Genomic DNA, 15,846 nt, shown 5'->3' with positions numbered 1-15,846 from the left:
CTGTGCTCTCCTTCTACCTCTGTAACCTCCCAAAATCTGCAAAGCTCTTGGCAGTGAAGGATGTTTTCACAAGTCCCAGTAAAATTACTGTACGAGATTTTCCAAGTCACGTAAATAGGTCTGCAGTTCTGGCACAGGACCTGAAAATCACGACATAGGTGGTGAACGTCTAGTGAGGGGAGGGTCAGAGGACTTGGATTTGGACCCCAGCCTCGTCTCCCACTAGGATTTGTGACCTCGAGCAAGTCTCTAACCTCTCTGAGCCTCAGTGTCTTCATCCATGAAATGAGTTTTATAGTAATATCCATTTCCTCTCCCTCCCGGGGTTGCTGTGAAGATTAAATGGGATAATTGGTATGAGAGCATTTTGTAAACTGTGGGTTGTGGGCATTACGTGAGGGGCAATCCTTCAGCGAAGCGAGGAGCCATGGGCAGCATCCCATACAGAGCTGCTATGAACAACCGATTCTCCATGTCCTGTAATATCCTTCCCCCTCCTGCAACTCCTGCTCATCCTTCAAGGTTATGTTGGCACCTGTGGTTTTATCTGCCTAGCACCTTCCTTTTTTGTGGGACTAGTATCCTCACCCTCTCTTGAGATCTTCCCCATCCCCTCTACCACCATTTGGATTCAGGAGGCACTGCCTCGTTGTTATGTGACCGCACCTTCTGGCCACAGGTGACTGGCCCAAGGTTGGGTATCTGGGCCATGATGGGTTAGACAGAATTCGATCCTACGTCCTCCACCCCAAGACCTCACAAACTAACACCAAGAAGGAAGGCCAAGATTTCTAGCTGATTGTGGAAGCTCTGAGTTGTCAGTAACCATATTTCCCTTCATGCAGAGGATGTGGTCTGTGGTGAAGAAGCATGAAGCTAGCATACAGAGAGAAGCCATGACAAGAGATGGCCAGAGAATCCTCACAGGGGTTGAGTCCCCGGTTCCGGCTGTGCCTGAGGTCCCGCTGCATGCCGGCCCCTCGGATAAGTTAATGATTCACCTCCTTCACGTCCAATAAATCTCCCTTTTGCTTAAGCTAGTTGGAGTTACATTTCCTTTTTTTTTTTTTTATTTTAATGTTTTATTTGTTTTTGAGAGAGAGACAGAGACAGAGAGCAAGCAGGGGAGGGGCAGAGAGAGCGAGAGGGAGACACAGAATCCAAAGCAGGCTCCAGGCTCCCAGCTGTCAGCACAGGGCCTGATGCAGGGCTCGAACTCATGAACCCTGAGATCATGACCTGAGCCGAAGTTGGATGCTTAACTGACTGAGCCACCCAAATGGCCCCCACCCATTTTTTATTTGAGGAAGTGAGGTAGCTATGGGTAAGGAGAGTTTTTATAGAGTTAGAATCAGTGCTGGTCCTCAAGTCCCTTAAGGGCCAGGCATTGACAAAGCAGTCAAGGAGTTTCCACCCACACATGAAAAGACGTTCCACACCATTAGACCTCAGGGAAAGGCACCGCAGGATATCACTGCACGTGAATGAGTGATGTCTGGAATAAACAATATAGGACAATAATAAGTGTTGGTGAAAATGAGGAAAGCCTCGAAGCTTTGTGCACTGCCAGTGGGAACGCAAAAATGGCACAGCCACTTTGGAAAGCAGGTTAGCAGTTCCTCAAACAGTGAAACAGAGTGAACATACATTCTTCCACCCAGCAATTCCACTCCTGGGTAAACACCCAGGAGAGCTGCAAACATATGTCCACACAAAGACTTGTGCATGAATGTTTACAGCAGCGTTATTCTTTTTTTTTTAATTTTTAAGTTTATTTATTTATTTTTGAGAGAGAGAGAATGGGGGAGGGGTAGAGAGAGAGGGAGAGAGGAGACTGATGCGGGGCTCGGACTCACAAACCATGAGATTATGACCTGAGCCGAAACCAATAGTCAGACACTTAACCAACTGAGCCACCCAGGCATCCCTACAGTGTTATTATTAATAGCCAACAAGTGGAAATGACCCAAATGTCCACCAACTGATGAATGGATAAACAAAATGTACTATGTCCACACAGTGGAAGATTATTAAGCCATAACAAGGAATGAAGTACTGACACATAATACATCATGGAGGATGCTGAGTGGAAGAAGCCAGACACAAAAGGCCACACATTGTTATTATCCCATTGATAGGACATGTCTAGAGTAGGCAAATCCTGAGAGATAAAAAGTAAATCTTCAGGTGCCCACGTCTGGGGGGAGGAGAGAAAGAGGACTGAATGCTAGTTGGTGCAGGGTGTCTTTCTGGGGTGATGAAAATGTTCTGGAATTAGAGACAGGTGATGGCTGCGTAACCTTGTGAATACATTAAAAACCACTGAACTGTACACTTTAAATGTGTGAATTTTATGGCATGTGAATTACACATCAATTTTTTAAAAAAAGGAAAGAAAGAAAGCTCCAACCTGGAAATAGCTCTCTGTCATACAGTGTGGCTCTGACATGCCTGTCCAATGTGGTGACCCTGAGCTCAACAGCAGGGACGGCATTCACAGTACTAACCTGCTCCAAGGATAGCTGGTGGTCCTGGTGGCCCTGGGGGGCCCGGTGGCCCAGGTGAACCAGGTCTTCCAAAGCCAGGAGGCCCAGGCAGGCCAGGAGCACCAGGGGGTCCCTGGGGCCCGACGACAGTCTCCCCTTTCTGCCCCTGTCAAGGCAAGAGCACAGTAACAGAAGAGAGAAAGCAACTGTAAGTCCCAGTAATCACTGTAAGTCCCAGCTCTTCTTTGTGTGAGGATGTTTGTAAAAAGTCAATAAATACGAGCTATTGCTATCATTATCCTCCAATCTGGGCACAACTCAGGTGTAAGACCTAAAGAACAGCAACCCAGTCATTATGTTCAATGTCACTGCATACAACCCCAGAGAGCCCTGGAGTCGGGAGGGCCCAGACTTTGCATTTCACAGATTAAGAAACCCAGGCACAGAGAGGGGATAGGGCTTGTCCAAAGTGTCAAAGCAAATTAGCAGCAGAGGTAGAAGTAGAATCCTGGTCTCCTGGCTTTGCTGGAGTCTGCCCTCATGGTGAGCTCTGCCCAGGACCAGGGTTTGCTTCTGGTTCCTGAGGGTCATGATCTGGTCATAATCTCACTGGAGACATAACTTGAATTTCTCTTGTGAGCTGGAGAAACCTGGCGTCCTAAGAAGACCAAGCCTATCTAGGGGCTCCTTCTTTCGTGAGATTTCAGAAGAATCAAATAGCCCCTCTAAAAATATCTCCCTCACCTTCCATTCTGCCTTTATTATCTGATATGTTCACCATTAGTTAGTAACTCCTTGGGTTGAGCAACTTTTCCACCGTTGACATGAATAAGGCTGTGTGGTTAATGACCTGGAAGTTACCTGAACGCATATGGCCATGGCCAGCTCCCTTTCCTCCATGGTCCTCAGCCAACATCCCTATTGGTAAGTAAATACGAGGGAGAGAGGCCGATGCCCAACTCCTACCTCCAGCTTGTGGTGCTGTGACAGACCCTTGACTCTCCAACTGCCTAGTCCCACTGGGGTGCGTCAGGGAAGGCTGTGATTCACTGAGGAAAATGGCGAGGAAAAATCACTACTTACAACCAGGCCGGGACTTCCTGGTAGTCCTGGAGGCCCTGACACAAAGAAGTCACCATGAGAGTCTCCTTTTTCTCCTTTGATCCCCCTGTCTCCATTCTCCCCCTGCAAGCAGAGAACATTCAATAAGAGTAAGGCGAACCAGTGCATACCGTGAGCTCGAGAACTTGGAAACACAGGCCAAATGTCTGGTAGAGATACTCACCTTCAAACTGTTTAGAAGGTATCTCAGGTAAGTCGGGTCCACTGGAGGGCCTGAAAAAGAAGTGCTGCGTAAAATTCACCACCGTAATCTCAGAAATTCAAAAATAAACTCTCCAACTTGGCATCCATCATTATTCCCCAGTGGAAGTGCCCCCACATTGGTTTAGCTAACAGAGTGGGCACTGGCCTTGGAGGCAGAAACGAGTCCTTGGCTGGGCCCCACAACCCAGACACTGTGGGATCCTGAGCATGTCACTGGCCCTCTTTGGGCCTTGCTTTGCACAGGAACTTCTGGTCTCTTTGGACAGTGTTCCATCTTGGACCCACGACTGGGTCTCTCTAGAACTCCATGGAGCTTGTGGTCAGGGTGGTAATATAATCCGTCTTACTTTCTAGCTCAGCTGGATTTCTCAGGAACAGAAATCAAAGGCAAGATCCAGAACAAGGGATAAAATACCTGGTGGTCCCTGGGCCCCCTGGTCGCCTTTTTCTCCTTTTGAGCCGGGAAGACCCCAGGATCCTTTTTCTCCTTTAACACCTGCCATCAAATACACATATATTTTATATATATAAAAAAAATACTGCGGAAAATCACCTTCATTCTATATAAAACGTTTCTGTAACAAGTTTTCAAATTGAGCCCTTTTAGCAAAGTCCACTCAATAAACAAAGGCCTATTGAGGGTATGAAATCGTTTGCTAAATTATGGGGAGGGCAGAGGTAGATACATCAGATGCAATTCCTGACCTTCAAAAGCTCGGTCTCTGTGGGAAGATGGACACGGTGAAGGGTAATGTGAAGCAGGAGGCAGTAAGTGCTGTCTCTAAGGTGCCAGCAATGCACAGTGGAGGCCCAGCAGAAGCTACAGTTAACTCTGTCTCAGACAGCTTCGTGCACACAGCCTGAGGGCTCAACACCCAGTCAGGCCTCCAGTCCCATCTCATCTGTGATGTGTGTGTGTGTGTGGCATGGTGGGATAGGGGAGGAGGGGAACCTTCCAGGTTCCCTCAGAGGACCATAAGGGTGCGAAGTATTCCATGCACAAAGTTGGAAGGATGCCAACTGTGTACCCCACCACCACCCCTCAGGATTTGTGAGAAGCACTCTCTCTCTCTCTCTCTCTCTCCAACTCTTTTATAGCGGGGGAGAGGCACGGAGGGAGCCTTCCAGAAGTTCAACATTGGGAAAGGGAAGCAATCCCCTTTCCCCACTTTGATGGGTGGGGTAGACACTAGATCTCCGAATTCCCAGTTCCCAAGAGATGTGACAGATCGACCCAGCAGTGCTCTCGGGCCGAGAGATGGGGTTTGGGTGCTCAGGCTTCCCGGCACGGGAGGAGTGTGAGTACCAGAGGCCCAACGCCACCAGCTGGGGGTCCCCTGGGAGATGCAATCACAGGGCCAGGGCGGCAGCGTCTCCACCCTCCCTGGTGAGATCACAGGAGTGGTGAAGCCCAGAGAAGGGGATGGTGGGCTCGATCACCACCACCGATGTGGCTGCTTATCTCACGAAGCGGGAGTAACAACCACCAGTAAGTAGCAGGACACAGGCTCACCAGGGGCTGTCCTGTCCAGAAAGGTCTCTTCCCTCCCCTGTCTCCCAGAGAGGCCCCGTGGGGATGGGGGAACCACCAGGGATCTGAGACAGCAAATCCAGCTCTACCCCGCCTCCCCAAGGTCCCCCTTGCACCAGGGGCAGGGGGAGCCTTGAACTGGATCTGAGCATGGAGGGTGGAAACAGTCTGGACCTTATAACCAAAACCAACAGAAAACCCACAGGGCCAGATATCATCAGGAAGACCACAGCCTGGCGGGCCATGGACAACAGAGCAGAGCCAGAGGTCAGCATTGGGGAAAAAATGACTTTTCCCTGTTTAAACTGCAAGTGCTCAGACCTCTCAGTCTGAGGGACACACAGAGGGAGAGAGAGTGTGGGGACAGGGGACCAGAGCGACTGCTCCCCTGCAGACTCCTGTCTCCTGGACTATGCCCCTTGCTGACATTTACTAATCGGACACCTAAAGCCAGCACCTCTCACACTTTCCTGTGCAGACACAGTAGGGGGCTTAAAGTGCAGCCTCTGATTCAGCAGGTCTGCAGTGGATCTTACACTTGATCTTAGCCCAAAGGCCCGAGAAGCGATTGAGACGCTGCATTTCTAACACGCCTCCAGGAGATGCTAATGCTGCTGGTCCAAAAACACTTTGAAGCAAAGGTCTTCTGAGCTCCCATAGCCCTTCCCTGTATTAGTTCTTGGTATATTACATTAGAATGATTTTTAAAATAGTTCTATCTAAGGGAGTCTAAGGGCCCGGGTGGCAAGAATGGCGTAGGATTCATCTGCCCAATGCACGGGATAGATTCACGCACTATGGTCTCGGTGGATGCTTTATGAACAAATTAACAAATAAACAGCCAACCTGAGTACTTCCTGCTGGCTGGAAGTCCCAGCCACGATGTATAGAATATACAGATGTGTGACAAAACCGAAGAGAGGTGCCCAGTCCCACAGCGCTGGCTCAGCTACCCCTGATCCCACCACATGCAGCCAGATCTTCCCCACCATGAGTCTTAGGTCCAGCACTGGGAGTGGAGACCACCTTCTGCAGAGCTACAAGGGTCTGAAAAAGTCCCACAGAAACAGAAGGTGAAGAAGAGAAGCTGTACCATGAAAGGTGATGAGTTCTGAATTCCCAGGATGAGTGGTATCAACCTGGAGAGAGAGAAAGGCAAGGTCATAAGGTGCCAACCGTGTCCTGGTGTTTGCATCCACAGGCAGCTGCCACTGTCCCCTGTCCCGGGGGTGTGTGGTAGGAGGCACAATGTCACGGAGTCAGGCCTTTCTTTGGCTCTGGAACCCCCAGAATCCCAGGAGCCCTCATTGCACAGGCATCCCAGGCCTTCAACCGGGGGGGCCCATTATGCAGCCAGCGGGGGGAGGTGAGACCTACTGGTTGAACAACTGTGCGAAGGGAAAGCCCAAAGCTGCAAGACAACAAATCCCGACGGTGTTGATTTAGCCAACCCAGAGCGTTCTTGGCCTGCTTTCTTATCATTTAGGATTGATTCATGTGAGAGGTCAAGCATCCCAGTGAGTGACGACCCAGGTGTGAGGCTACACAGCCATTAGCTTTGCTACGGTGTATAACCAAGGATGTGCATAATGAACAGGAGCTGGTAACGGTAGTGGTAATGAATAAGGGGGGGGGGTTATCATTTGGTTGGAAGGGCTATTCTAGACTCCCCATTAAGTGCCAGGGGTCTGGCATCTAAGTTGTTCTAGATAATATTCCTTCCCAGTTCATTTCCAGATTCCTGCATTGCCTTTTCTATAGAACAGAGCCACTGGAGACCCTGCTTTTAATACCCAACTTCCCCTTTTCCCAGTTGATATGTGGAATCAAAATGATCCCTCTGGCACCAGGATCCTCCTACTTTTGGGTGGAGGGTCACAAGTTGCTCAGGGGTCACCCAGAGAGGATGGGGGGAACAGAAGAGAATCCCCCAGAAAAGACATTTCAAAGTTAAGGATGTAGGCTGGAGTGGCCAGCTGGTATCCTGTGGCTATGCTGATAGGGTTCCTCCGGTCCCCATGTGGCTAGAAATCATGGTGGTGTCAGGAAGGGGCCGAAATTAGAAGGGGGCTTATAGAATGATGGACGTGACAGAAAGCATTTGTTTTTCAAGTGTCCGTTTCAAGAGCTGATCAGGAAATGTCCATGCCCAAGCCCCATGGTGTCCAGCCAGGCAATGTGAAATCAAAAGCTCACCAAAAATGCTCTGAGCTCATCTTTGGTTTCTTTTCTGTAATCTCATGACCCCAAAGGTTGTGGCCACTGGAAAGGGTCCTAGCACAGGTCGTGGTAATTGCAGTACATTTTTAGAACACTCTCACATTTGCTAAGTGCTGTCCCATGACACCTGCAATCATGTTAGCGGAGAGGGGCTTTGGGCACAAACTCTCCAGGAATCTCGAGCAGACCCTTTGCCTCTCTGGGCTGCCGGTTTCTCCTTCTGTATGATAAGGAGGAGGAATGCAGTCATCTCTCAGGAGCGTCCCTCCAGCACTGACATTTTATGTTTCCCTTCAGGCGATCGGTGTAAACATGACCTGGCTTGATGTCGTCCTCACATAGACCAGCAGGCCCCCTGGACGTCTTAGTGGGTCATATCATCTGCATTCTATGCCAGAGTTCCCAGGCCCTGGGCTGCAGACTTGGGAGCCTCGAAGTTTCAACATGGACAGAACTCAGCCAAACTGCGTCATTTTAAAGCCTCTGACCCGAGCCTCAACACCACACCCAACAGGCATCAATTATGAACCCACTTCAAGGAACCTTTCTAAATTGTAATTTGCAAACTTCTGAGAACAGAGGCCACGCCCATCTAGTTCACCCCTGCATCTCCAGGGCCTAGCAGAGTACTTGGCTCTCAGTAAGTCCTCAATAAATACTTGTTGAACAAATGAGGAAATGGTCACGCACAGCTCTGTGACCAATGCCCGTGCACAGGGACAGGCCCACTCTCCCTGGGCTTCCCCAAAGAAATGGGCAAGACCTCAGGGACAGTGCCACTGCCGAGCTGGGGTGACCGGGCACGTGCCTGACCCCTTGGAGTCACAGTGCCTAGTGGTCAGGGGACCCGAGGGATGACCCCAGCTCTGTCAGTACTGAAACCTTGGACAACTCTGTGAGCTTGTCCCAGTCCCAGTTTGCTTCCTCACTATAAAGTGGGAGGGAGAGTCCTTCCTCTCAGCGTTGTATACTGTTCAACATACCAGATGGGAAGGGACAGCACACATTCACTTACAGGTTTTAGCCAAAAGTTCCTAACGCAAAGAACACTGATTGGAATTGCTTTATTTTCCCATCTGTATTTTTAAGGGGGTTATTTTACTTCTTACTATTTGCTCCAAATGTGAAGCTTAATGTGGTTATAATAACAAAAGACATTGATTTTTGATTGCATTAAAAGAAACACTCTGCCAGTGTGTGCACCTTTTAGAAGATCCAGTATGTGTCACTGCCATGGTCTGTTATCTGGGAGCTTCTAGCAACTTACTTAAGGGTCTATATGTAAGTGATAGCAGACATCAAAGAGAACACTGATGGACTGAAGGGCTTCAACACAAAGACGGATCATCTTCTCTGAGTCGCTTTCTATGCCAACATCTGCTCCTCAGGGCAGTGACTGTATACTACTTACCGGCGTTTTGCAGTGTGGCCGGACTGGTATTGGGAAGACAGCCTACAGGAAGTGAGAACAAGAGAAGTGAGGCCATCAGGACGCCTGACTCCAGCTTAGGCCAGTCTGGGGCCTACTCCCCAGTAGCCCCTGAAGGTCTCCCTCCCCTGTCCTACCCAGCTTACTCCTTTGATGTTGATCACAGCTCCAGGGGGTCCAGGGGGCCCTGGAGGCCCAGGTAAGCCAGGTGGGCCCTGAAGGGAGAAAAAGGCCATTCCTGAGTTGAGGTTATTGTGAGTGCAGGGCAGCTTCGGGATACTTCCTCCAGGAACGGGGAAAGAAGACCCTCTAAAGTCGCCTACTTCTCCCACAGGGAGGCGTGACACTTGGAAACAGCACGTCAACATCCATGACCCCATTGCATCTTTACGGCCACCCATGGAAGAGGCAGAGGAGCAAGCACTATCCCTGGTTTACGAATGGAGACAGAGGCCAAGAGAGGGGAAGTGACCTGCTCAAAGCCACACAGCTGGAACCCAGGTTCTGCCTCCCAGAGAAGGGCTCAGCCAACACGGAGCCCACCACCTCTCTACCAGCACATCCCTGCTATGGAGGGGCAGGTGGCGTGGGGACCGGAGGGTCCCTCACCTGATACGGTACCTCAGAGAGTGCCTCATAAATGCAAAAATAAATGCAAAACTCTTGTTCACTAGCAGCATTCTTTTCTTTTCTTTTCTTTTTTTTTTAATGTTTATTTATTTTAAGACAGGGAGTGTGTGAGTGGGAGAGGAGCAGAGAGAGAGAATCCCAAGCTTGCTCCACAGAGTGGCATTATTGTCAAAGCCAGGTCAGCGGCCTTAATGCTGTGCAATGTCTTTTCCTCCAAGCCCGGATCTCAAGCAGGACCTTGCAGCAGGACGGGTGAGGCTCTGACCACAGGTATGAGGAGTCCGGCCCGCTTGGAAGCTGCACGGATCCTCCTAAGTGAAGGCACGAGTGCCTGCTTTACCTAGTAGCTGCAGCGTGCTTGAGGAGTGTGAGCCAGTCCTCACTTGCCTGTCTGATTTCTGGCATGCAGAGCAGAGACAGGATGGTGCAAACAAAAGTAGACTTTGTAGAGAGTCTGGTACATAGTAGGTGCTCAAGAAACACTGGCGTCCTTATTGTAGACCCTGGACCCTGCTGATGCCCCCAGTGTCTGCCACCTTGTGAGGCTCTGCCTAAGTAGCTGACCTACCTTTGATATGCACTCACAAACATGTGCTGAGCCCCTAGAGGTGTGATATCCCTGGGACTGTGTGCAGCGGGAAGATGGGGTATTACCCCAGGGTCAGGAGCCTGGGATGTGAGACCAGATTTCCTGAGCATACCCAGATCTCTCTCCCACCCTTCCTCTTGGGTCGGGACAAGGAAGCTTATGTTCCACTAAGGAGCTTTCAATGGCAGAGACCCTCCTGAGAGTGGGCTGGAGGACAGGGATGGGCTGGAGGATCTTTGGAAGTGGCAATGGAGGAAGGAGACAAACATTCCTGAAGATTCTGTCTGCAAGCCCCACTCACTGGACCCGGTACTCTCTTAGCCTCCCTCCCCCCCCACCCCCATGGACACTGGACTCAGGTAGTGGGGGGCTGGGGCACTGGTCATCTCACTCACCAGCATCATGACCCCTCGGTCTCCCTTGGCACCCTTGAGGCCATTCAGTCCCGGACGACCCTGCAACCCACAGGAGATGCCTTAGTAAACCCACTGACCGCCAGCTGGCCCAGCCCACGCGTCCTCCCCTCACATCCAGTCTGAGGAACAGCGACACCTACGGGTCGTCCGGGGAGGCCAAACTCTCCTTTGTGTCCTGGTGGTCCTTTGGGCCCCTAGAGGCAAAACAAGTATCAGATTAGAAAAGAAGAGAAAGTCAAGGGCCAGGGCGATGAGGGGCACTGGCCTGCCTTCATGGGCAGTGGTGAGGATGAATCACTGGGCAGGGAGGAGGGAGGACAACAGGCAATTATGAAGTATGCACCTGCCTGGAACCTTGACTCCCAACCTCTCTGCTCTCAGCTGGGACCACCGATTCAACCCCTTTGTACCCCATGGCCTCCTGCAGGCTGTACCCCACCCAAGACTCTGGACCCCACCCTCTCAGTCAGGGCTAAGGAAGGAGCAAGAGGCAGTAGCTCAGGGCCACAGCCCCCTGGTAGCTGGGTACTGGGGTAGCTTAGAAGACGGACCTCTGCCCTAGGTCTTATGTCCCAGTCGGAATAACGCAGCCCTGCCTCGCCTCTCATGCTAGCCCAGACTAAGAACCTGCTCCAGGATTTGGCTCCTGCCTTGCTCCCACCTGTGTCTCAGGACCAGAGTCTTGGCCTGGCACCTCAATTCTTCAGATGAGTCTTTGACCTGTGGACCCTTATTCATTCCAGTGCTGGCTTTCTATGTCTTCATGCTTCTAGAGCCACTGCCCTGTTCCACTCTCCTGCAGGAACCCTTATGCCTTCTGGCATCCAGGATATGTACAATGCACACTACCTCTTCCCAGAACACCCTCTGCCTCCAGTCTACACTTTCCTACTTCTGTAGCTGGGTCTGCCCCGTCCTCCCAGGGGAATGACTCGTTTAAGCCTGGGGTCTCCAAGTCCCTTCTTCCTGCTGACATTAACAGATATAGCCATGCCCTGGAAAATGGCAAATAAAGCTGAGTTAAAACGGGCTCTGTATGTAAAGTACCCAGCCCACAATAGTCCTAAAGATAGAAAAGCAAGAACAGAAGGAGTAACAGGGCACAGGCCACTTGGTGGTATGTTCTAGTGCAGAGCTCTTCTCAAACGTCAGTGTGCCCAGGCGCCACCTGGGATCTTGTCACAATGCAGACCCAGCAGGTCCAGGGTGCGGCCTAAGGCTCTGCATTTCTAGCAAGCTCCCAGGTGATGCTGATGATGTTGATCCAGGAGCCACGGGTAACAAGGCTCTAGGGAGCTTGTAAAGGCGCTGTAAGCTATACCAGTCATGAGGGCCACAAGTAGCCCATATGACATCATCGTGCGAAGGAGAAGAAGGTCTCCCATGCTGTCTGAGCCTGGCAAGCTGTGCACACACTGGGCTTTGGTAGGAACAAGTGACATGGCCATCTGAAGCGGCGTGCTGGCCACCATTGCTAACTCCTGGAATATTTCCATGGTACTGGATGTTGGTAAGTGATTCACCAGTGGTTAACACCATACTCCCCCAGTCTGTCTTAGCCCACGGTTTCTCCTCTGCAGGGCACCCATTCTGCCCGACTGAAGGGGCCAAAGGCCTCAAAAGGTCCTTTGAGGGATGCAACTTGGAGGTTATGGGCCATTCGTCAAGGACATGTGTCTGTGAGGTCCCTTCTCCTCAGGCCTGAGGTCCAGCTTCAACCAAACAAACCCCATGTACAAATCTCCAGGCCAAAATGCTTTAGAAGAAATGTTTACTGGGGGCAACGGGGAAAACCTGGATACAGACTCCAACAGGCTTGGCTCAAATCCCCAGTGTACCACTTACAAGCTGTGTGACAGCGGGTAAGTTACTCACTCTCTTTGACCTCCGTTTCCTGGTCTATAAACTGGGAATTCTGATACCTCTTAGAGCAGTGAGTCTGACATGAGATGGTCTGTGTGAAGTATCAGCACAGCGTCTGACCCACAGTGGACATTTTACACCTGAATTTTGTTGTTTTTGTTCTTGGGGAGGACTCTATGACAGAGAGGTTTACAGTTCATTCTTGAGAGAACTGGGAGCTTAAAAACCATTCAGCAGCCCAAATGGGTTACAGATTCCTAGAGCAAGTAAGCCAAGAAGGGCCCTATCATATTATCTAGTACTAACTTGATACCTTTAACTGTACCTCTGCCTTCTGTAAGATGGGAAAACAGAAGCCCAGACAGAAATGGACTTGCCCAAGGCCTCATAGACACTAGGTCCAAGAAACAAGAGAGACTTTCTGGGGTTCCTCTGAGGGGTTCCTTGGGCAATGGCAATCTTCAGCTAGCAAGCATGTGGTATACCCGCGAGTGGTAGGCACCAGTCGATTCTCCTCTCCTTCCTTGACACCCAGCTAACCTACGCTTCTGAGTTCTGGCCAGTGGAATGTGCTAAAAGTGATGTTCATCATCCTTCATGACCTCTTTCCCCTCCCCAGCCTCAGCCTGCGGAGCTGGAAGATGCCAGTGTGGCTTGGGAAACCACTGGACAGCAGAGTCCCAGGATAAAAGTATCCTGGGTCCCTGAATCACTGCTTGGGGGTAGATGCCCATCTAGGAACAACGACCATGGGCTTGGCAAGAGTGAGAAGCTGCTTCTGTGCTAACCCACTGAGATTTTCACTGGACTACAATTAGCATACCCTAATCCACATACATTTGCCACACCCTTGCTAGTTTCACAACTTGACAACTCAATCTAACGGAGCCAAAGTATGAGAAATGCTTCAAGCCCCCCAGTCCAGCCCCAGCTGAGAGATGGTCTGGCTTACCATTGGTCCGGGGGCTCCATGCACACCAGGTTCACCCTAAAGCAGGGAGATACGAACTCGTCATTCAGAGGAACACAGTCGGTGCCAGGAACAAACATGGGGCGTTGAAGTGGATGTGTGCCTTCAGGGTCTGGTGACATGATTACCTTTCTCCCCTGCAGCCGTTCCAGAGGAATGTCCCCGGTGAGGATGGCACCTGGCTCTCCCTTCTCTCCCTGCAATTCAGAGAACCTTTCAATGAAATCGGGTCTCTTCCTCACGGCCTCATCCAGAGGCTCCCTTGGGCCTGTGGTCCTGCAGCCCCGATCCCGTACCTGCAGCCCCGCTGATCGGACATGACCTGTCCCTGGAGAACAAACTGCAGGGGCCTCCTACCTGAGCACTCGCTCTCTGGGTTACTCCCTCAACAAACAAGTCCAGGTGGGCGTCCTGCAAGCCTCAAGGGCTCCCACGCCGATGGATCTACATCCTCACCCCCCGACCCTCCAGGAACCAGCCTGACAAGGTCCTCCCCACCTCTTACTACACAGCACCCCTCTGAGAACCTCTGGCTCCTAATTTACTTGGTGGCTTGCCTCCCTAACAATCCTTATTCTCGTTAAAATGCCTACAATTGGGAAAGAGACAAAAATATGAACACTAGAGGCCTCTCTCAACACAGAGGCCTCGTGTCTCCATGTGGAACTCTGTCCCCAGACTCCGGGATCCTGTGCAAACCTGAGCAGACAAAGCTATCTCAGATGCTGGGGAACTGGGGAGATGGGTAGCCAGGTGGCCAATCTTGCCCTAGATCCTGTCCTCAGCAGAGCCATCTACTTATCCCAGGAGGCTTCCTAGAAGATATGTGTGCACAGAGAAGGCCAGGTGGAGGGACCTTCCATATCACTCTAACACTCTGGCTCCAAACTTAAGCGCTGGCCCCTGAGGTGCTAGGCTGGACCACACTAAAGTCCCCCTTCAACGGGGCCAGAAGCAGCCGGGACAGCGGTGCCAAAGCAAGCAGAGCGGCCTCTTCCCTCCGTCCCCCTGAGCCCACACCTCATATTTGGATCTTACCACTGCACTGGCGAGGAAAGGCAGTCCTGAGCACGGCAGCAGTAAGAAGGACAAGCACAGAAGCATTAGAGGCAGAGCGAGAGAAAGTGCGTTTGCTGTGAGGGCTGGAGCAGAGCTGGCTGGGCGCCCATCCCAGTTTTCAAGGTGGTAGGAAATTAGCGGTGGCGACGGCACGTAGGTCCCTCTAAAAATAGTGTTTAAAGCAAGAGCCACTCTGGTTCGACCAGGCCTCCTCCCAAGCCACAGCAGCGGCTTGTCAAAGGCCCAAGGCAGCAAAAAGCATCCCAAGACATCACCCCACATGGTGCCAAATGCAGACCCCTTTGCCCAGCCTTTGAACTCCCTACGCCCTAAAATTATGGTCCAACAGACACTGGAGCCTCTGCTGGGGGGCCAGTGTGGAATGGTGGGGGGAGAACAAAAAGACAGAAGCTTAATGCTCCCTTCTTTTGGAGACATACCCACCCTCTGTGCCTCTCAAGGAAGGATCAGGGGTTTCTGCTATTGGCCTCGCATAGACCACCGTTACAGCAACGGCCATGCTTTCTGTTGGCTAACTGTATGTCTGTTCCCCATGTCTTACTTCTATATCCCTAGTGCCTACTATAGGAACCCGGCTGGCACATGCTTAGGAATGGATATAAGATGGATGAGTACACAAATGGATAGATGAATTCGTGACCCAATCCAGAGTCTTTGCAATCTGTGTATGGATGTTACTCTCCCTCTTATCTATAAAAACCAACCAGGAAGTTAATTCTAAGAGGCAAATACGGAAGGATAGAAAGGTCCGTTCCGTGTCTTGGGAGTTCCCAGGATATTCTTTGCATGCTAAATACTTATTCCAAAGATTCTGGACCAAGACTGCCATCCAAATGCAGAATGCTCAACTTATAACTTCTAAATACTAGCATCTATTGTACTGATTAATTTTGTGTTCCTTTATCCAATAAATGTCTTGGGTGCCATTTGTGCACTGGATCCTATGCTAAGTACTGGGACCATAGAGAAGAAACTGGCATGTGGCCCTGCCCTCAGGGAGCACACACTCTAATGGGGGTGCCCAACAGGTCGCTAGATAAAGCATGGCACATGGGACTATGATGAGAATCAATGTCTCCACCATGACCCACCTTCACCTTGGAGGGCCACTTAGATCATAAAAGTTAACAGCTGTGGAGTGGCTGCTACTAAATATGGAGTTTCTTTTTGGCACGAAAATGTGCAAGAATTGGGAAGTGGTGATGGCTGTACAACCTTGTGAATATACTAAAAATCACTGAACTCTACAATTTAAAGGAATGGATTTTGCGGCATGTGAATTATATCTCGGAAAACTTTTTTAAAG

The 15,846-nt window shown here is 50.7% G+C and overlaps 1 protein-coding gene across 2 annotated transcripts in view; it reads right to left on the bottom strand.

Annotated features, from left to right (window-relative positions):
• The window catches only part of COL15A1 (collagen type XV alpha 1 chain), a 108,396-nt gene that overhangs the window by 10,611 nt on the left and 81,939 nt on the right, over positions 1-15,846 (bottom strand). For both annotated transcript variants that reach the window (XM_030293220.2, XM_032595535.1), the window contains 11 exons: positions 13,589-13,657; positions 13,443-13,478; positions 10,768-10,821; positions 10,607-10,666; positions 9,139-9,207; positions 8,975-9,016; positions 6,437-6,482; positions 4,228-4,308; positions 3,772-3,821; positions 3,570-3,671; positions 2,508-2,652 (listed from right to left, as the gene is read on the bottom strand). In XM_030293220.2, coding sequence (XP_030149080.1) covers positions 2,508-2,652; positions 3,570-3,671; positions 3,772-3,821; positions 4,228-4,308; positions 6,437-6,482; positions 8,975-9,016; positions 9,139-9,207; positions 10,607-10,666; positions 10,768-10,821; positions 13,443-13,478; positions 13,589-13,657 — 754 coding nt within the window. The remainder of the gene's footprint in view (positions 1-2,507; positions 2,653-3,569; positions 3,672-3,771; positions 3,822-4,227; positions 4,309-6,436; positions 6,483-8,974; positions 9,017-9,138; positions 9,208-10,606; positions 10,667-10,767; positions 10,822-13,442; positions 13,479-13,588; positions 13,658-15,846) is intronic.

The sequence above is a fragment of the Lynx canadensis genome, chromosome D4, assembly GCF_007474595.2.
Source record: "Lynx canadensis isolate LIC74 chromosome D4, mLynCan4.pri.v2, whole genome shotgun sequence".
Lineage (NCBI taxonomy): Eukaryota > Metazoa > Chordata > Mammalia > Carnivora > Felidae > Lynx > Lynx canadensis.
The sequence above is the reverse complement of the archived record's forward strand: the minus strand, read 5'-3'. Positions and strand labels throughout refer to the sequence as shown.